At 50.3% G+C, this 21,245-nt stretch overlaps 1 protein-coding gene across 1 annotated transcript in view; it reads left to right on the forward strand.

The window, feature by feature from the left end:
• The window catches only part of FBXW8 (F-box and WD repeat domain containing 8), an 88,486-nt gene that overhangs the window by 60,767 nt on the left and 6,474 nt on the right, over positions 1 to 21,245 (forward strand). The window contains exon 8 of the mRNA XM_084764823.1: positions 13,159 to 13,286. Coding sequence (XP_084620949.1) covers positions 13,159 to 13,286 — 128 coding nt within the window. The remainder of the gene's footprint in view (positions 1 to 13,158; positions 13,287 to 21,245) is intronic.

A 21,245-nucleotide genomic window follows, 5' to 3' on the forward strand; every position in this document is an offset into this window, starting at 1 on the left:
GAGGCATTGAACCCTTGGGACTGGAGACACAGGTGGTTGTGACCGACCATGGGGGCTCTGGGAACTGAACCCAGGTCCTTAGCAGGAGCAGCCAGTCCTTGGAACCTCTGAGCCACTGCTCCAGCTCCTAAACTCTTTTTGAAGTACTTTTATTGTGACTAGACACAGATTTCTCCTGATCCAGGAGTCCAGATGTGGGGAGCACAGGGTGGGAGGTTCCTCCTGGAGCTCTCAAGCTGCTGCCCATCACTTGGTTTTGGAGCCAGATTGATGGTGCTCATTTCTTGCGCATCCTTGTGAGATGGGCCGTGTGCTTACAAGCAAAGCACCACACCTCCATCTTTAAAGTGTAAGTGGAACCAGACAGTGGCACTTGCCTTTAGTCCCAGCACTCTGGAGACAGAGGCAAGCAGATCTCTGCCTTCAAGGCTAGCCTGATCTGCATAGCGAGTTCAGGCCGGTCAAGGTTCCATAGAGAGGCCCTGTCTCAGAAAAACAAAAAAGCCTAAATGGTAGAACTCTGTGTTGCACCTTGCTTTTTCCCACGGTAAAGCCTGTTGAGGTGATGTTGTAAGACACATTTTGGAGCTCCCCGGTGCTGATTTGTCTGGGTTTGGAACTTTCTAGCATTGTACCTGATAGACGGCCTCACCCATCAGCCTGCCACTGTGTGAGTGTGCATCAGCACTAGTGTTTGTAGAGTGTGCTCCTCATCAAAGACCTGCTGGGTAAAGCAATGTGCTCCTTCATGACATTAACAGTGTTGCCAACACTGAGAATGTTCTAGAGGGGGGGACAGCATCCCACCCACTGGCCTCCTGGATGTCCCGCCTCTCTGTAGGCTTTTTGTGCAACAGGGAAGTCCGACTTTTCTGCTCAGTTCATATTTGTATCTGTTTATTGGAAGGCGAATACACGGGCCACATGGCTTTACTAGCATCCTGTGGCAGGGCTGGCAGCCCTCTTAGGCCAGTGTCATGGTGCAAAGGGTGGTGACATGCCCTGGTGTGTGCCTCCCCACTGCTGATTACTCCTTTAAGGGTCCACGGTTCTGTCGGGCAGTTGTCTAGCAGCTGTCTCTTCTTCATCAGTGACGAATAGACATGTGACTCTAGGTTAGGTGATTGGTGCTGAGTGACCAAGGCTTGTATGCTCTCTCCAAGGGCCATGCTTGTTGCCATGGGGCACGAGTGATGGGGCGAAAATGGGGTTTCCCGTCAAGAGGGGCTTCTCAGAACTTCTTAACTTGCAGTAGAAAAGAATTCTGAATTCTTGACACCCATTCTTGGGTTATCAGCTTTTATTGGTAAATGTCTTAGAGGTAGCCATTATTGAGTGGCAGGTGGCAGTAGAAGAAACAAAAGAAAAATGTTTGACCACCTCACTTCATACTGCAGTGCAGTCAGTGCAGCTCTTAACATGGCCCTTGATGTTCAAGCAGTCTTCCAAAATTTGTTTTCGAGTCTCATAGTTGTGAATTCATCAGCGGTGCTTTCGTTTCTGTGACCATTTGTAACAGCTCTTTGCGGTCTGAATTGTGTTCTCTGGGTGGACGGCTAGAGGCAGAGCTGCCGCGGGTGGAACATCAGGCTGTCGAGGAGCCTTGTGCCTCATAAAGGGAGCTGGAGCCCCACTTAGTGCTCTTAGCATCATTCTATGTATCTGGACATATTTCCCAATTTAGTTCTGAAGCACTTGGCATTTGGTGGCAGATTGTATTAAGCAGCACGCGGCATGCATCCTAATCAGGGCAAGGGGTGAAGTCATCGCAGGCTGGAATGTGCTGGGCAAGGAGGCTGGCTTGGGCTTTAGCAGCTTACATCACACTAGGAAATAATCGCCCAAGTCTCTGAGCTGATGACTTCCCACGTGCAGCCAGGAAGAGACTTGGGATTGGCCGCCTGTGCGCTGGCCACAGGTAAGCTGTCTGTCTGGAGCCTCAGGGGTCAGAGTGTGTCTGCAGATGGGCTGTGCTCTGCCGCGTCTTGCCAGAATCAGAGAGCCATCTTTTCTTTTGTTGAGGTTTACATTTCTGAGAATCAAGACTTGATGCTTCACATGCAGGGCAAACAAGTAAAAACTGAAAGTTTATGAAATATTTTCACATTCTACCCCAAAACGTTCTGATTTTCTCATATTTGCTTTGTTGGGGCGTTGCTGGCTAACTCCTGGAGAGCAGTTTTCTGGAAGGAAGGGAATACAGCATTGTTGCCTTCTGCCGCCTCAGTGAGCCGGCTGCACAGGGACAGCTGCGGTGGTCTGATGGCCCCTGCAAAGAGACGGGTCAGAGCTTCCCCTGTGCTTCCCTCTCTATAGTGACCAGCAGTGCAGAGGGGCCTTCCCCTGTGAAGGTGGACACGGTGAACTCCAGGAATCCAGAGTGCTCAAAACCTCAGAGATAAATGAGGAAAAGTGAACAGCCAAGGTTGTTTTGTGTAGGGTTTTAGTATTAAAATAATGTCAATAACTGATCTTATTGGTATTGTTGTTAATGAAAGATGAAGGCAACTCTCCCACGTTTTAGTGAGTGCCTGAGGCATCACCACTGCATCCCAGGGTCGCTTGGGATGATCAGCACCCCTCAACTCCGAGGCCACCAAGGACATGGAGCTGTGCTTCTCGGATGCAGGCAGCATGAGCAGCTCTGGAAGACATTTCTTGTTACTTCTCAGAGGAGCTAAGTGTGACTTAGGATCTCTGGTTCCTAGACAGGTGAAATGACATGGGAGAAGGTTTATACAGGAACAGGGACTTTGACCAGGGGACTTAGTGGGGCTTTTGGAGTCATTTACTTGCCTTGATTTTCCGATTGAGAAATTGAGGTGATGCTTGGCACACGACTGGTGTTCTTGTGTTCATTAGCTTGGGGGTGAAGTTGGAGTTGTACATGCAGAGGCAACAGGGCCTATGGCAGGGAGCCTGGGGTGGCCGGGCCTGCTGGACCCCAGTGATCCCTGGGAGGTGTGGGAGCTTGCCTTAGTTTCTTTTCCTGAGACTGTAGAAAGGGCCATGTGATGAGCTAATACGAGTGCTGAGTCACTGGACAGCCTTGCTGGCAGAGCTAGCACCGCACCACAGATAGCTTCAATCTGTATAAACCTTGCATGGTTTTTGTTGCCACTGACTTTTGTAAAGTTTTCTGATTTGTAAATGAGTTCATCAGTATTCTGAAGGTATTGAGCAAATTTACAAAGCATTTTATGGGTATATATGATGCCCATTGCCCTTTCTTATTATAAGGCTTATGAACTAAAATTAAATTTTTATTTAGAGTCTAATTTTCCCAGTGGCTTCCCTGAGTACATGTAGAATTCCTGTCCTGGTTCAGCAGCCCACACACAGGGGAGACTGTGAACCTGGAGTTGACTGTTGTGATTACTTCCCCAGCACAGATGGGGGATGGCTTTGATTCCTCTGTGCCAGATGAGTCTCAGGGTAAATATTGCCCAGAAAGCAGCTAGGTTTGTTAGTGTTAAAAATCAGCATGTTTCTCAGATAGTCAGGATCTGAGGGGGCCTGGTGGAAATGTTTACACCACATGGCTTCAGTAGGCTCAGTCCCCAACTCCTTCAAGTGTTTATCATATTGAGATAACACATAGCAGTTGCAGTTGAAGACCTGGGCTTTTTACTCAATACCTAGGAAACCGTTTTATTAATGTAGCCCACACCTCTGTCTTCCATAAGGCCATGGTTTAGAGAGTGGAGTTAGCACTAACATCAATTATTGAGTTGCCCGGCTACTTTTAGTGGATGCCAAACTACTTCTCAAAACATTCCCTCAGCAAATAACTGCAGGATGGGTTCCCCTTGCAGCTAGGCAGAGGAAAACTCCAGCTCAGCCCACACTTGAGCAGTTGCTTGCCAAATTAAAGCACTTGGACAGAGTGAGGAGCTGTACTGAGTGTTAAAGTGAGGCTGCGAGTCCTCTGAGGGCTATCCGTAGAAGATGGCCTGCCACCACTGGCTTCTAGCCGCTGCTTCCCTCCACTTCAGGGACGGTGCACTGATGAAGGGCAACTTGCTGTACCTAAACCCAGTTCTATATCCAGCTTTCTTCAGGTCCCTGTCAGTGTCTAGGCTTAGGCAGTGGCCTGAGCGCCTTCTGTTTCTACAGTAGCTGGGGGCTCCACTTCCCTGGTTCCTTGGGTTGGGAACTTGTACATCTTGTTCATAGGAGATTTTGAAATGCACACTGAAAGTGCCTCCAGAGCTACGTCCTTGTACCCCCCACTCCCATTCCTGTACCCCCCCCTCTTACCCATACTCCTGCACTCTCTGGCGCACAGACATAGTACACCTCTGAGCTCCTTGGTAAGGCACACACACCTCCTGCAGCCTCTGCACTCTTTGGTCAAACACATCCACCAATTATTTCCAGTTTTATCAGAAAAATGGCCCGTGGCAAGCACTGTGGGCGAGGCCCTGCTGCCTGCCTGTGGTCTTGGCTTTCACACTCTCGGAAGTCAGACGCCACCGTAGCTTCTAGCTCTCTGCCCACACCTACACGATGACACCAGTCTCTCAGCGCAGCCCAGAGGTGTTCCCCTCTTGAATGTGGGGTTCCTTCTACCCAGGATTAGCCTCCTTTCCCCTCGCCCATCTCATCCTTTCATGTCCTGTCAGCCTCAGTCCTGCACTCCTTCCCCTTGCCCTCAGCACTCAGGAACCGGCAGCTCACGCTTTGAGGTTGTTGCTACCAGCACAGTAGCCTACCAGACGGAGTAACGAGGGAGCCAGAGGCAAGGGCTACACCAAGTTCTTCAACAGCTGGGAAGCAGTGCCCTTAAGTGGTGTGCACAGGTCCTGACACGTCTGGGGTCAGCACCCACAGGAACAGGGCTGGTGGTCAGTGTGTCATGGCCAGGTAGGGCTGAAAGCCTGCAGTGTGTGCTGCTCCCAGAGCTACTGTTGACGCTGATGCTGCTGCGTATGAGGGGCCCTGGGCAGAGGCTTAAAGAGCGGGAACATTGATGGCCAGCCCCCCAGTGAAGCCCTGCTTCCAGAACTCCCTCGCTGAGGAGGAGATGTGCCTTCAGTGAGCCCCATTTCCTTGTACAAAGTGAGAAAAGTGGGGATCCCACCTTCTGCCTCGCATTGTGAGGGTCAGATAAACTGTGCACACAGAATTGTGCTGTCTCTTAGGACTAGCCAGTGTGGGCAGGGATCAGGAAGAGGCACTCCACTGTGGTAGCTGGGGTGAGAAGGGCTGGGCTGTGCCTGGCCTGCTTCCCAACTGGTCCCTGCATAATGTGGGGCAAGCTATTTCAAATGGCTTTCAGTGTCCTGGTGGCTAAGTGCAGGTGGCGTTTGAGACTCTGGCGTGTATTCAGAAGGGCTGGTGGGAGAATTGAGTGCCACACTGCTCTGCAGGTCCCCAGGGACAGCATCGTGGGCCATACAGAGAGCAGAGGTTGCTGTGCTTTAGGGATGTATATAGCAAGTAAGGGCACCTCGTCTGAGGATTGTGCACCCACAGCAAACGCGTGCCTGTTCACTGCTGATTTCAGCCCACTTCAGCCAGCCAGCTTCCAATTCTTTCCATGGTCTGGTTTAGAGACTTTCTGCTTGTCTACTCTCCCAGCCTCTCTGGTTTAATTTGGGGTTAAAACAGAAGTCAGGCTGGTCAAAAGAAAGGTTAATTGGTAAATACCCGAGTTTCCTGGACAATGCCATCAGGTCTGTAGACTGTAGAGAGCTCTGATCACCCATTTCCGATAATGCAGCGTTTGCACCTTAAAGAATTCATGTCCTGGTGTGCAGCCTCGGTTTCTCCCCACACCGTGCATGTGTTGGCCCCTGTCTCACATGCAGCATGTCTGTCTGTGCTGCTTTCTGTGATGAGGCACACCATGCAGACAGGCAATCTTCTGGCACGTTTGCACAGTGACTCTAACCTCTGCTGAACAGCAAGCATTTCCTGTTCCCTTCTGTCACCTGACCATGCTCATGGTGGTCACAGCCTTACCTTCTTCCCCTGTGGTGACGGCTACATAAGGAGATAGCTGAAGCAGGGGGAAGCTGCATCTGCTCACTGCTCTAAGGGGACCTGCACCACTCTGGACATAGAGACCAGAGAGTCCTGGACTCCACAGGGATGCACTCACTCTGGCTCCTCTAGGCTTAGGTCACAGTAGGTGTTGGTTTAGCCACGGTCTGGTCCTTTGTAGACATCTGCCCACATCACAAAGCCCCAAGCCTGGCACAGCCTATGTGATTGGCACTGCCTTCCCAGGAAGAGCCCAGTGCTGGAACAGCCAGGGTTGCAGGTGCATTGGCACATGGTGAGGAGTGTGTAGGGCCTTGCCTACCCAGTGCCTGGTGACACTCAGCAACACCATCCCATCCCTGAAATATCTTGGCCTTGTGGGCTTGTCACTCCAATTAAAACTTAAACATGGAAGCAGCCAGGCTTCTTCTCCCTTTGTGTGGTGAGTGCGGACAGTGCCAGAGCTCGTCATGGAAACTGTTGGGGGCTGTTTTCAGGGAGCTGTGCTCATGTGGGGGAGCCATCTCTTTAAGTGTTGCGTCTTGCTGGGGTGCTGCTTAGGGCACCTGAGAGGCAGGTTTCTGTTTGCCAACAGTTAAGTCACCTCTGAGACGGTGGTGAAAGTCATTCTCCACATGTTCGCAGACACGGCCGCGCCAGGCCTCACGATATGACTTATCTCTGGCAAGGACTTAAAATCGTCTCTGGCTGCTTGTCAAAAATTACATCATATCAGAGTAAACTGCTTTTAAATCAGACATCCATTATTCATGTATATTAACTGCTTTTTTATTTTTTTTATTGGCTGTTTTGTGTGTGATTTACTTTTTTCCACAGCCTCCTTGCCCTCCCCAATTGTCCATCTTTCTCATCCTTTCTTTAAATCTGAGCTCATCTGTGAATTCCCTGGGCTGTGCACTGAGCTTTGTGTGCGAGGCAGCGTGCACACCCTGCTTTGTGATGAAATATCTCGCTTGTTATTACCAAGATGTGTAGCCGTTCCCTTCCTGTCTTCTGTATTTACAAAAATGAGCGCCAATGGCCTGTCCTTGCAGAGCTGCACCAGGCAGCTGAACTGCTGGGTAGACAGCAGCATTTGTGTCTTTCTAAGACAGAGTCACTTGTGGCCATGGTCAGATAGTGTGGATGAGCCGCATGCCTCATCTACTTCATCTGGTGCACGGTCAGCCTGCATTGCGCCAGACACTGTTCCAGAATCCAGAGAAGTAGACTTGAGCTCACCCTGTGCGACTGGCATCTGGTGGTTCTGGGACATTTCTCTCACTTCTGGCATGTGACTGGAGTTGTGGCTAGAGTCTGCCCACAGCAGTGCTGCCACTTCCCTGCGCAGTCAGGGTCTGCTGTTTCTCTGTAGTTACTTAAGTCACTGCCCTCCCGTCCTCTCAGACTTTTTTCTGGAGTGCTTTTCAATTTATTCACTTTGTTATTGAAGCCCAAGGCTGTGTTTCTATCCGGAAATGTCCTCATTTCATTGTCCACCTTGAAAGCCAGTGTAGCCAGATGGCCATGGTTCTAGGTAGAACCAGGCATTTGCTCAATCCCTTGAAGATGCTGCTGATTTTGACACCCATGGATGCTGGTAGGGCAGTGGCTGTGAATGCAATTGCTCTCCCCATGAGGACCCCACCCCTCCCTTCACTCTTAGGAGCTCTAGTCCTCCAGTTCTGAGTCAGCCTGGGAACCCAGCAAAGCCCAGTCTCAAGAACAAACAACAGAACCACCACACAAGGTCATTGCTTGGACTTACTTCTGTGGTTTCATTCCAGCACCTCCGTATGGATTTATTTTAATTTATCCTGTTGGGGGTTTCTTGGATTTCCTTTCAGCCATAGCAAACACTTGGCAGTACCTGTTGACAGCATCTCTGTTCGCTCCATGGAGCTCAGTTTTGATGGGTGTTGGGCCAGTGCTGATCCCCACTCACTCCCCGTCTGCATGTCTGCATTGTGTTCTGAGGAACTGCTCAAATCTAGCTTCCCGCTCACCATGTCTGCCTGGACTGCCCTCAGTCTTTGCTTAGCCTGTCTACTGTGATTCCTAGAAACACAGAGTTCAGTGTCACAGATGTGCTCAGTTTGCTGCCTGCTCTGTCACACAGTAGGTGCTGTGCATGCCAACCCAGCCTGTCCGCAGCTGACCCTGTCCTTTACTGCCAGTTCCTCAGGAGCCTTCTGTACGGCTCTGCAGGACTCGGCCTTTAGTGCGAGCAGATGCTCAGCTGCTATTGATTTGCAGGCACCACAGAGGTTTGGGTGGCTCCAGTGGTTGGGAGCATTATGCTCCCCTGAGCCAAGCTGCCCGGGCCAGGGTCCCATCTTCACCCCACCACCTTTCTGAGGCTCACAGGCTCAGCTTTATGCAGAGATCTCAGTTGTAACATCCTCTGTGCTGCCAGATGCTGGGTCCCCACCCGGCATTGTCAGAGGTCCCCAGAGAAGCTTCTAGCCAGGCTTCCTCATTTCTTTTTGGCCTCAATGTTCCCAGCACTTTTGGGTACCTGTGAATTGTACCTCTTTCTCTTGAGGTGAGAAATGTGCAAAGGGTGGTCTGGTAGCAGACTTGAGTTACACTTTGAGAAGATTTCTGCCAGGTTTACTAGCATGCTGCATTGTCAGACAGCAGGGGCTCCGATAGGCTTGGGTGGGTGGACTTTTGGGCCTCTGCCTGGACAAGCCTCAAGGTCACCCAGGAGGGGAGGGAAGATAAGCAGTAAAGGAAAGGCCTAAACGGGAGGGAAGTCTAGGTTCGATAGGTTCCCAGTCTTGAACCACTTATCACCAAACACAAAGGCTTGCAGATAGCCAGATGCAGGCTCACATCAGGACCATGGCATCTGGTACCTACTGGTCGCGCTGAGCTCTGGGGAAAGGTGGTGGGCAGCAGCATTTCTGCTCCAGGGAGTCAAGGAAGCACTCTCCACTGTGTGTAAGTGCTTGGTAACTAAGCCACACCTGGCATGCCAGGCAGTCTTGGGACTGTTTGACCCTCAGTGTTGGAGAGCTGCAAGCAGATGAACGGTTCAGGGTGGCCCTTGGGAACGCCAGATGCAGCATGCTGACAATAAACATCTCCTGCTCTGCTGCGCAGGGAGAACCCCACATGCCGAGAGTGGTGGTGGGGTGAGCGGAGCCCACTTGACTGGGTGCAGATGGAGAGCTTGAGGCCGGCTCACTCTGTTCAAAACTGACTTCTGCCCGTGGCTTTTCCCCCAAAGAGCAAAGTATATGTGGTAGTGGTGGGAGAGGCTGGCTAGCAAGGAGGCCGAAGAAGGGTCAGCTGTGTCTGCAGTCTCCAAGACTTTGAGTCCAGCCTTCCTCTGTGTCTTTGGAATTCATTCCATCTCTGCTTAGCACGTGCCTTATTTAGTGTTGTTGTTGTTGTTGTTGTTGTTGTTGTTGTTGTGTTTTATTTTTGAGAGGGTTTCTCTGTGTAGCTTTGGCTGTCCTGGCGACTGTGCCCAGCTAACATGCCTTGTTTAGGCAAATTCTCTTTGACTCAAAGGTTCATACAGTGCTAACATCGGAGGGAGAGGCCTATTTACTGCTTACTACGTTCTTCAGGTAGCCTGCGGCTCTGAGCTGGTAAGTCACTACCTTCCCAAGTTTTGGTCAAATTAAAGTCAGTTTGTCAGAACATGGCCACAGTTCTGTCGGTGAGGCTCCAGAGCACTCTGAAGCCATCCCTGACTGTTGGCTCATGCCCACAGACGGGTGACGTCAGCCCCAGGGTTAGGAAGAATGTCCTGTGCTGAATCATGGTTTCACAGAGTGAGTGTGGAGGGGTGGCAAGCCTTGAGCTAAGCCTCTGTGAGGGTGGTAGCCATCTTCCAGCCCTCCTCACCCAGAGCATCACTCACCTTTCCAGATCTTGGACCTGTGGCCATCTCCTTCCTACACTGACCAGTACACCAGCCCTCCTCCTGCTTGAGACACCAGCTGCTAGGACACAGCAGTATGATGGCTCTGGGGTCCCAGAAGAGGCAGGTCCCACGTGCAGAAGAGTGCACAGCTGGGCCAGCAGCAGCTGGCCAGACTTGGCTCTTTGATCTGGCAGTACATCGGCTGCCGTACCCATTCACACCAGGGCCTGCTACATGGAAGAGGATTCATAAATGTGTGTTACTGGCTGCTAAATGTTATTAAAAACCAAAAAGAAACAACTTATTTACCAAACTGGAATTATGTATGCACAGATGCTCTCCTAGCCATTCAGAAGACGCAGAGCACTTGTAGTGGGGACATCAGCATCTGGAAAACACCAGCCTCACACAGAAAGGACTTTCACGTGTGCAGAGCAAGAGAGACAGACCTTCACACTAACAGTCTACATCTCATTACCAGACTGCTCGGGGGGCCTGGGTCCTGGGATGGGTTGCAGTGGGCCAGCATACTCTTCTGCTACTTAATTTACTGCTATCACTCACTGAACAAGGCATTATATTTGAATGAAATGTGTCTTTAAATATAGACTTGAGAGCAGTCAGAATAGTTGAAAGCTAGCATTCTAAAGCTGTGCTTTAGCAGAAACAATTTAAGCTTTCTGAGGGGGAAATAAACAGAAATAGAAAGCTTCCTGCCTGGTCCCTTATGAAGATGATGCTTTCACTCACATAAGGTCACACAGAAGGGAGACATGAGAGCTCATAGTACATTGCCTGCAGACATCTACAGGATACAGTATTCTGCAGGCTTAGCTTTAGGATAACTCCTAGAGACACAGCGGATGGATGGCATCACACGCCTGCTAACCCTACCGAACCTGCATTTGATGCTTGGCTAATCTATCGACTCAGCGGCCACATTAGTGCAGAGCATCTGCTCCCAGACTGCAGCTGAGGGGGGAGTTTCCCCTTCTCTCAAGCATCTCTGAACGCCTCTGAGAACAACTCAAGTGGTCGTGGGTTAAGACTCATCCAACCAAGGCAATAAAGAGAAAAATTAGTCTAATGCATGGTCTTAACAAGAGGGAGTGTGAGCATGAATAATTGATCTCACTAGTCTGTGGCAATCAGATAAAATGAAGTCCCATTTGCTCAACCTTATTAAAAGAGAGAGAGTGTGGGAGGGAGGGAGCCATGGTAAAGGTCGTTAAGGGACTTGTAGCGTGGCAGACCTGCCTTGGAGATGGTAGTGTGTTTTCCAGTCTCTGTGGTCTTTAACTAAACGCAATGGTAAAGGTTCTCTTTGGATGGTTCTGATCCGTTGAATTATTGAACATTTTTAGAAATACCTGACTGCTGACTTAGATGTCTTTATGATGAATTCGCAGAGTCTTTTTGGCGGGGATTATCTCCCCATATCACTCAGGGATGATTCATCCACGTGTCAAAGAGGAACTAGAAAAGAGTAGAGGCTGCTGCTGGCTTGTGTGAGCCTCAGGTGTTGTGCTGTGCCTGTCTGCTGCTGAGGGCCAGCCTTCCTGCTGGGCACACTGGTGTTGTGTAAAGACAGAAAGGCTACTCCAGAATACTGAAATGATGATAAGTAGGTCCAAAATTGGTTGCTTTAAAAAGTTAATAGATCTTTTAAAATTGCTACACCGGTAGGTGCACTTGTACAGGGGGTGCTGTGGCATTTCTGTGCATGCGCGGAGCAGGGCCTGGGCCCGGAGCATCTTACCTCAGAACTGCTGCTTACTGCTGGGGACATTTTGAAAACACACTATCAGGTTGCTGCTTTTCAGTTTTCTCCTTCCACTACCTGCTGAAGATGGAGTTGGTCATGTCTGTATTGAAACAGCACCATTTTTATTATTTTTAAATTATTGAAAACTTTGTGTCATGAGCCTTTGATCCATGGAGGCAGAGGCAGGTGGATGTCTGTGAGTTGGAAGCCAACATGATCTACACACTGAGTTCCAGGACAGCCAGGGCTACACAGGGAGACCCTGTTTTTACGAATGTGAATGAATGGTGAGTGAATGAAGGACGGAAGGAGCAAGCAAGCAGACCCACCTTTCTGTCAGGAACGTTTGGCTTCCGCTGCATCTTGCCTTGTGCACTAGATGTTGAGAAGGTGTTGTGGATGCTGCCGCTACCTTTTGCCAGTAGTCAATCACCCTGGCCATCGTGGTGGTGCTGGTGCACTACCACGGATTCTTGAAGGTAACATGTTAGAAATGTGTGCCGCCATGAGACTGATGGTTCCCACAGTGGAGATGATTCAGTTTGTTAGGGATTTCTCTGGACCAACGTAACAATCTCCACTCATAAGTGATAAGTGTCCGGGCAAACCAGAAAAGTTCACGTGGTCTCCACGGGAATGGCAGAGTCGCTCTGCAAACCCAGAGTGCTCACCATGCACGCTCAGCAGAAGTCAGTGGGAGTGGAGAGGGAAAGCCCTTGCCCTGGGAATTTGGGCCAGGACTGTGTACTGTTTACCAAATGCCATCCAGTTGAGCTAGTAATGTCTTTCATTTAAGAAGCACTCCAAATACTCCTTTAATCTTAGCACTCAGGAGGCAAGGGCAGACGGACCTCTTGAGTTCAAGGCCAGCCTGGTCTACAGAACAAGTTCTGGGACAGCAGGCCTATACAGAGAAACCCTGTCTCAAAAACCAAAACCAAAACCAAAAGATGATTGCAGGATACTGTGGATACCGTGCTGAAGAAAAGGCACACGCCCTCCAGGAGGGCCACACTGTCTGGAGCCTGCAGGCATCTGCTCGCTGGCTTCCATGCCCAGCACCAAATTCCCAAACCCAGAGGGGAGAGTGGGGAAGAAGGGGCTAGCCTGTAGCTCAGCGTGAGCCACCCTGTTAGTATAGTGTCCACAGTGCAGCCTCTTCAGCCCCTGTAAGCTCTTCAGGTAACCCCAATGTAGCTAAGCCCTGCAACCTGTAGCTTTCATTCCTTAAACAAGACAGAAAGCAGGTGCCTGGGCTAGGGTACAGTTTAGCTGTGGGGAAAGCAGGCCGCCTGGCCTCATCATTCGTCTCCGCCTCCCGCTTTTGCTTATACTCGGGTCAAGGAACGTTTTGGTTTTCCCCCTCTTGGACTTCTGTCACTGGAGTGGCCACGTCCTTCCACTCTCAAGCCATTGAGCAGCAAAGCCTCTTCGGGGGGCAGAGTGAAATGCTCTCAGGGGGAGCACGTGGAGAGTGTATGGCCCTGACGTATGGGGCTGACACCTGTGCTTTCTTCCCTCTCAGATCTTGGTGTATAGTCTGGAAGCAGAACGCTGCCTCTCCAAGCTGGGCAATGCGCTTGGAGACTTCACCTGTGTCAACCTCCGGGACAGCCCTCCCAATCTCATGGTCAGTGGCAACATGGACAGGAGGTAAGTAGATCAGGGCTGCAGTGGCCATCATCGTGGCTCTGGGCCGAGAGTGCCTTGTGCTTCAGCCTTGCCCACAGGCCCTGCCCCACCCTCTGACTTGGAGCACAGTCTCACATTAGGTAATAGTTGGACCTGCTGCACCTCTGCTCTGCTTCTGAAACACCACAAGACAGTTCTCTTTTCAGGCAGTTGGTGGACGGTCCAGTGAGACCATTTGGAATATCTTTTGTCTCCTACTGCAGAATTTGTTTGGCATTGAAAAACTCGCTTTCCTATATTAAAAACAATAACCTAAGGGATGGGCCGGGTTGAGCACAAGAGGGCCGCCTGCCAAGTGGTGCCAAGAGTGTACTTCAGAGCACTGTGTGTCCCTCTGGTGACGGAAAGAGACTTGATGGGAACAGATTCCAGTTTCTATTTAGCTGATTAGCGGCCTTCTCTTTAACACATTGGCTGAGGGAGTCAGTTTTCCTGGTTACAGGGGCCAGTGCCAGCCTTCCGCACTGCAGGATTGACGGGTTTGAAAAGACTCTTTCCGTCCGGATTTTAGTTTCTCCCCTTGTCTTCTCCTTTGCTTTCTCTGTGCCTTTTGGCTACTTACCTTCTGTGTCTGATCCAGTGCCCCAGAGAGAGGTAGACTGGACAGGGACCAAGACTGCTGGCACCCCTCCCCAGGGCCCGGCCCGGGGCTGCAGGTGCTGAGCTTGCTCGGCTGTTGGTATCAGCTCTGAGGCAGGGGTGTTTCTTAGTGCCAAATCCCAGAGCTCTGTCTCAGAAGAGTAGCAGCTTGCAGAAATCACTGTTGGGTCACATAGTATTTCCAACCCCTGAGCCTCACCCACTGGCCCTACCCCCAGCTTGAGCAAAAAGGGCCCTTGCCTGCTCTGTGGGGAGGAGGCCGGCATTGGGGCTCCTTGGACAACTCAGAGTGTAGGGTTTGCAAATGGAGCTCTGAGTCCGGTGTGCTAAGGCCTGCGGGGCTGGAGAGACAGCTCAGCCCATAAATGACTACTGGGCAAACGTGACTTGAATTTTTGCATCCTAGAATCCATGTAAAAACAAACAAACAAACAAACAAACAAGGCATGCTGGGCCTGGTGGCACACACTTTTAATTTTAGTACTTGGGAGGCCAAGGCAGGTAGATCTCTGTGAATTCAAAGCCAGCCTAATGTACATAGTGAGGCCTAGGCCAGAAAAGGCGACATACTGAGACTCTGTCTAAAAACAAAAGAATAACAACCAAAAAAGGCATGGTCACATTCATCTGTAACCCTGGGAAAGGGTGTCCACTGCTCTCCAATGGAGCAGATGTCAGGGGCTTTTGGGGACCTCCCCATATCAAGCCTAGAGCTGTGGACTCCGCCCAGAGTTATACACACACTGTGAGCCCTACTGCAGAGCAGGGCCCTTGTATCCTAAGACCTTAGCCCAGACAGCTCCAGGACGGCACAGGCACTGTCAGCTGACACTCACATCCTGTCCTCGGGGACACGTAGGTATTCTCAGGAGAGCTCCTTTTCCTCTGGAGTGATTAGATGAGGAGCCATGTGCCCAGGTCAGAAGGCCCTCTGGTCTGTGTGAGGCCCAACATTGATCTAGAGAAAGCCATCTTTTTGTTGTAGAATATAGTGGCACTGAGTTTTTTGTTTGTTTGTTTGTTTGTTTTTAAAGATTTATTTATTGTTATGTATATAGTGCTCTGCCTGTTTGTACACCTGCAGGCCAGAAGAGGGCATCATATTACATTATAGATGGTTGTGAGCCACCATGTGGTTGCTGGGAATTGAACTCAGGACCTCTGGAAGAGCAGCCAGTGCTCTTAACTGCTGAGCCATCTCTCCAGCCCTGGAACTGAGTTTTTTAAAAGCGGGAAGGTCCCAGGTCCTCAGCCCAGCATCAGTCACTAGATGCCAGGCAGGGACAGAGCCCAGCTGCCCCCAACCTTTAGAGTAAACCCAAGGCACAGGCCTGGCCTTGAATCTCCAATGAAGGCTTACAGTTCCCTTGGAGGACAGAAGGCTTTGCTGGTGGTCAGACCGAGAACAGCACACTGAACCCAGAACCTCCACATTCTTGACAGCCAAGACCCTGCCTCACCTAAGAGTCCAGATTCCTCCATCCTTCCCATGTCCCAGTGTGTAATTTCTATGGAATCCACTGTGGGTAAGTTCTCCCATCTGTGCAGGCCAACCCCTCATAGAGCAGCCATGCCCAGTAGCTAGGAGTAGTCGCATGGGCACACTGTCCCCAACCTTAAGTCATTAGTCTGTTCTTTTCTCCTGAGGAAACAGAGGGTGTTTAAGCTCATTCAGTTCCAGGAAAGTGGTTACAGCCTCCTGCCCCACCCCACCTCAGGGCAGGGTCACAAGAAAACCCTGGGGGCTGTGGGAAGCCTCCTGGCAGAGACACTTCCCCAGGGGGATGCGCTGCAGTCTATCATCTTGACTGCCCTCTGCAGCTCTAGGTGCTTGGTTTTTGTATTTCATCTGTGGTTTTGCTGGTGGTCAGACCGAGGGCGAGCAGCAAACTGAACCCAGAACCTCCACATTCTCCTCAGTGAGTGGAGGAAGCTTGAAGCTGCCTACATAGGGCTGTGTCAAGTGAGACCTTTGCCTCTGTGCCTCTTGGACTCTCTTGTCCAGTGACACCCAGGGTCTGGCCTGGAGCGCATCATGCTCCGCCAGGGAGACAGGGCTAGAGTCAGTGCTGACAGCCGCTGTTGGGTTGCTAAGGTACACTCCTTGGACGGACAATTCTCACTGTTCCAGGTTTAGTTTGTGGGGGGTGAGGGGAGGGGGCAGTGGGTGTACGTGTGCACATATGTGTGGGTGTGTGTAGCACGCATGTGAAGATCAGAGGACAGCAGCAGCTCTCAGTTTTTACTTCTTCCATGCTGGCTATGCACGCAGACTGGCTGGTCCGGGAGCTTCTGTGGATTCTCCTGTCCCCATCTCTCATCTCATCATAGGACGGACCACTGGATTATAGACATGTGCTGTGGTGTCCGGCTTTACCTGGGTCTTGGGGGCCCAAACTCAGGTCTTTATTCTTGTCTGTCAAGCAGTTTACCCACAAAGCCATCTCCCCACCACAAGTTTATCTTCAGAGCTCCTTCCTGCGAGTAGAGTTCACGTGCCATGTGACCTGCCAGCTTAAACGCAGTCAGTTCCAGGACAGTACCCCAGGCAGAAGCCCCTGTGCCGTGAGCAGTCACTGCTGTCTCCCCCTTTCCTTTGGTGTACATTTACCTGTGCATGCCCGTGTAAGTGGTTGACTCATTTCTACTTAGTCTAATGTGTTCAAGGTAAGCCATCCATCTAATGCAACAGCTAATCCAAGTAACACAACATCCGCCCATCTCTTTAAGCTAGTGCACATCTGGGTGGCTTAATTAATTATATCTCTTAATAGTTTTGACCATTATCCTAATTGATGTGTAATTTTTGGTGTGTCTTCAGTTCTTTTGCGTGTAGACATCTGGGAATTGTGTTGCTGGTGTCAGTGGTTAATTGGCATGCTCTTCCTGGGTGCCTGCCCTGGGGTTCTTCAGCCAGTGCTATTATTGCTCAGTCTTTGTGTCCTTGTGCTTTGAGTTGTATTGCCCTGGAGCCAGGGCCTAAGGACCCATTTCCTGTGCTCACAGCCTATGTGCACAGTCCATGGCAAGATGTCTATCCACACCCTGTGTTGGGGGGGATATGGTAGGTGGGGGAGGGGTTGAGACATGACTTCACTGTCTAGCCAACCAGCTTAGCATTTGCTGTGTAGGATTTGAGGCAGTCCCCTGCATCTGCTGTTGAGTTCTGGGATTACAGTCATGTGTTACAACACCCATTCCCAAGTCCTCTTTGGTTTTTGAGGCAGGGTTTCTCTATGCAGCCCGGACTGTCCTGAAACTCATTCTGTAGACCAGGCTGGCCTCGAACTCATAGAACCACCTGCCTCTGCCTCCAAGTGCTGAGATTAAAGGTGTGTACCACCCAGCCTGGGGTTTTGGTCATCTTTACAATTCCAAGCATTGATTACTTACTATGGATCAGGCCTCAACTCCAATCAAGAAAGTTTTTATTATCCCATCCTTTGTATCCTCCTTTTCCTCCCTCTCTCCCATTTTCCCCTTGCTCCCATCTGCTATGACTGTGACTGGGGAAATAAAAATAAGAATTATCTAATAAGCATGGACTGAAACCTAAATAAAACCACTTTTTTCAATTAAAAAAAAAAAGTGTGTACCACTACCACCTGGCTCCAAACCCTATTTTTAATTGAGGTTTTTATTGTTGAGGGTACAAATCCCTTGTCAGATGTGTCATTTTACAAGTGTTTCCTTTCCTTGTTTGAGCTATGTTCTCATGTGTTGACAATGTACTTTAAAGTACGGGTTTTAATTATTGATGGAGTGCTATTTACCTAGTTTTCTTTTATTGTTTGTGCTATCACTTACTTATAAGAAACCATCTCCTAATCCGGGGTTATTTATCTGTTTTCTTGAGTTTTATAATTTAATCTCTTGTATTTGAAATGCATGACCTGTTAGGCAAGTTTGGGTATAGTGCAAGGTGGAGTTTGGCTTTGTGCTTAGTTATCTCAGCATAGTTTGTTGACAAGATTGTTCTTTCCATCCTTGAAAATTAACTGATTATGAAAAAATGTGTGTTCCTATTCCTATTTCTGCCCTGGGTATCAGTCTCACCAGCTCTTGGCTAGACTTAGCACATCTTTTGGTTAGGGTGTACTGCATAGAGTACTTACCCTTCCAAAAGCCAGCCTTGCCCAACAGTCACTGTGGGTGACGGGATGGTGGTGTTTTGTAGGAGTTGGGTGTGGTGCACCAGTGGGAGGTTGACACACGAGTCTCAGGATAGTTTGGGCTCTCTAGTGAGGCTCTCTATAAAAAACAAAATGGGCCAACAGCTGCCCCAGCTGGTAAGAGCATATACTGCCCTTCCAGAGGACCTGAGTCTGCTTCTCAGCTCCACATCAGGTGCTCACAACTGCCTGTAATGTCAACTCAGGGGACCAGATGCCCTCTTCTGGACTCTTGCAGGCACCTGCACTCCCATTGCTCATACATGCACACAGACACACAATTAAAACTAAAATCTTAAAAAGAACAAGACAACATGTGCAACGTAGTTACGTGAACTCTCTGTAATAGTTTTAAAATGCATTGTGTGCGCTTGATGATGGGCACACTGCCCCAGTACGCACTGTGTGCGCATGATGATGGGCACACTGCCCCAGTACGCATTGTGTGTGCATGATGATGGGCACACTGCCCCAGTACGCATTGTGTGCGCGTGATGATGGGCACACTGCCCCAGTACGCACTGTGTGCGCGTGATGATGGGCACACTGCCCCAGTACGCACTGTGTGCACACTGCCCCAGTACGCACTGTGTGCACGTGATGATGGGCACACTGCCCCAGTACGCACTGTGCGCGCGTGATGATGGGCACACTGCCACAGTTCACACTTGGAGGTCCAAGGACAACTGTGAAGTTGGTTCTCTCCTTCTATCCTTACGAAGGTTCTAGGGATGGTACTCAGGGCACCAGGCTTGCTGCAAGCATTGCACCTGCTGATGCAGCTTGCTGGTCCTCACTCATATACTTAAAATGCAAAATACTGGCCCTCAGTGCTATCACAAGCTGTCCCAGGCTGGCTTTTCATGAGCGGCTTGGGGTTCAGTAGATGCTGAAGGGTAGACAGGTGCTAAGAGGTTTGGGGATCACCCCTCGAAGGTTGCTGCTTGTATCTCACGTAGAAACCTCCCACCATATTGGTACTGCTTACCTAGCACTAGACAAGTCCACCTAAAAGTGCTGAGTGTTTCAGTTGCTATGAAAATGGACATTCTAGTAAGGCCGTCAGTGCTATGTGGGTAGACATGTGTGTAGTCTTCCTCCAGAGCTCAGGTGCAGTGAGGTCAGACGGAAGAACAGACAAGCCAGGGTCTGAACTCTGCCAGCTCTGCCACCGCAGGCTGCCTTGTTATCATGCAAGACTGTAGAGTCCAAACCAATAGGAAGCACACCCCAAGGTGTGATTAATCCCCCCCCCCAATTAAAGAGTCTTCTCGCTTCCTTCCTGCCCAGCACACAGAAAGTTGTGGTACACGCTCGTGTGTGTATGCTGCTTGCTGCCAGGGAGCGTGCAGGGCGCGAACATTACGCTCACTCCATCTGCAAGTGTTATAATGAGTTATTCAAAGCTCTTCGCACAGGACCAACCAGAGCGTGCCTCCCTCTCTGTTCCAGCGCGTTTTCCTGCCCATCAGATGGATGCTCCTCTGCTGGAGTCTTTGGAAGGTTCTGGTGTCTTTTGTTTTAATTGGCGGGCTAAAGCTGCCTCCTATGGTGCAGTTTTCATTAGTGAGGGCTGCAGAGAGGGAGTGTTGGGGCTGTCCTCCAAACCCATCCATGAATATTAAACATAAGACAATTATAGCTTTCAGACCAATTATTTTTCTTTGAACAGGCAAAGTTGGTGACACACACTAGATGAGGATTGTTTTTGCCATTGGCCGCTTCTTGTCCCTGGAATCAGTAGACCTGGCACGTGTCTGCCCATTTGCTGGGCTACCTGTTTCCCAGTGTGCAGTGTGCGATTTGAGTGCTGAGGCTCCAGCTCTGCCAAACCATGCTGCATTTTAGGTTGGTCCTGCACTGTCAGATGTTCTGGGCCAATACCTGCTTCCTATTGTGAATTTGGTGGTTTGAGTGGATAGGACACTGCAGTACATGCAGCTCTGTCTGAGATGAGAAGCCGCTGTCTGAGATGTCCCTGTTTCCGTGGCGAACCTGATGTGCTGTGTCTCTGGTGTGTGCTGTCTTGTTTGACGCCATCGTGCTGCTCTAAACACAGCAGAACAGACGGCAAACTTTGAACTAATGGACCAGACGTGTTTGCCTGTGACTCCATAACAGCCACACCATAAACACTCACAGAGGGGCTCCTGACAGACCTGGCTAGCCATCGTGTGTGGGAAGCACTCCACCCCCATCTGTTTCAGGGTTCCAGGGTGCCCAACAGCCTTGGGTCTCTCTGCCTGAAGACAGGCAATTGTGAGTGCTTAGAGGAACGCCCCCACTGGTGCCTGGGAGTGAGTGTTACTTGTAGCCATGATTCTGCATTGCCATGTTGCTGTGTGGCCTCCATTCTGCACCCCCAAGACTGTGATTTTCTGTGTTTGGTTAGCCTGGTTGGTTGTTTGGCGGTGGTGTGCCTTACACCCCAGGCTGATCTTGAACTTGCTTTGTTGTAGCCTTGTGGGATGGATGACCTGAAACTCTTGGTCCTCCTGCCTTCACCTCCCTGGTGCGAATTCCAGACCTGTAGCACCACGACAGACTTCTGTTGTTCCACACTGCACCACTTAACACTAGCTAAGAAAGAGGTAAACTGTCTGAGACAAATCAAGTGTGTGCGTTCTTGTACACCAGAGTGGAGCGGACCCCCTATGAGGCCTGACTCTTTAACAGCATGGTAGTGTCTGGAGTCAAGTCAGACCCCCCTTGGGGCTCTGGTTGCACCTCCCCTCCCAAGGATCTGCTGTTAGCACTTAATTTGTGAGCTGTGCTTGTGGGAAGCATAGGCTGCACCCAAAAGCAAGTACAGTAGCCTCCATGCAGCCCCGAGGTGCACCTGCTCACTTCAGGAGGACTAGTCCCTGACTCCCGTCTCAGCTGAGCCGTTCTTGTCCCCATTGGCCATCTGCACATGATGTAGAGACATGACACCTGCTCGCACTTCAAGCTACTGTGAGCAGGTAGCGATCTAAGCGTCTGCCCCGTGCTCCACTGTTGGCAAGTCCTGTGGCTGCCTGAAGTGGGGCAGAGCTAATCATGCCATCCCCATCCAGTCATTGAAATCCATGGTGTCGTTCATGCTGCCTCTAATTTCCCTGTCAGCCTAATCGTTTTCTAGCTAGCCTAATGATCATTTCCTAGCTGG

This window comes from Acomys minous (assembly GCF_964271855.1).
Source record: "Acomys minous genome assembly, chromosome: 16".
NCBI classification, from domain to species: Eukaryota; Metazoa; Chordata; class Mammalia; order Rodentia; family Muridae; genus Acomys; species Acomys minous.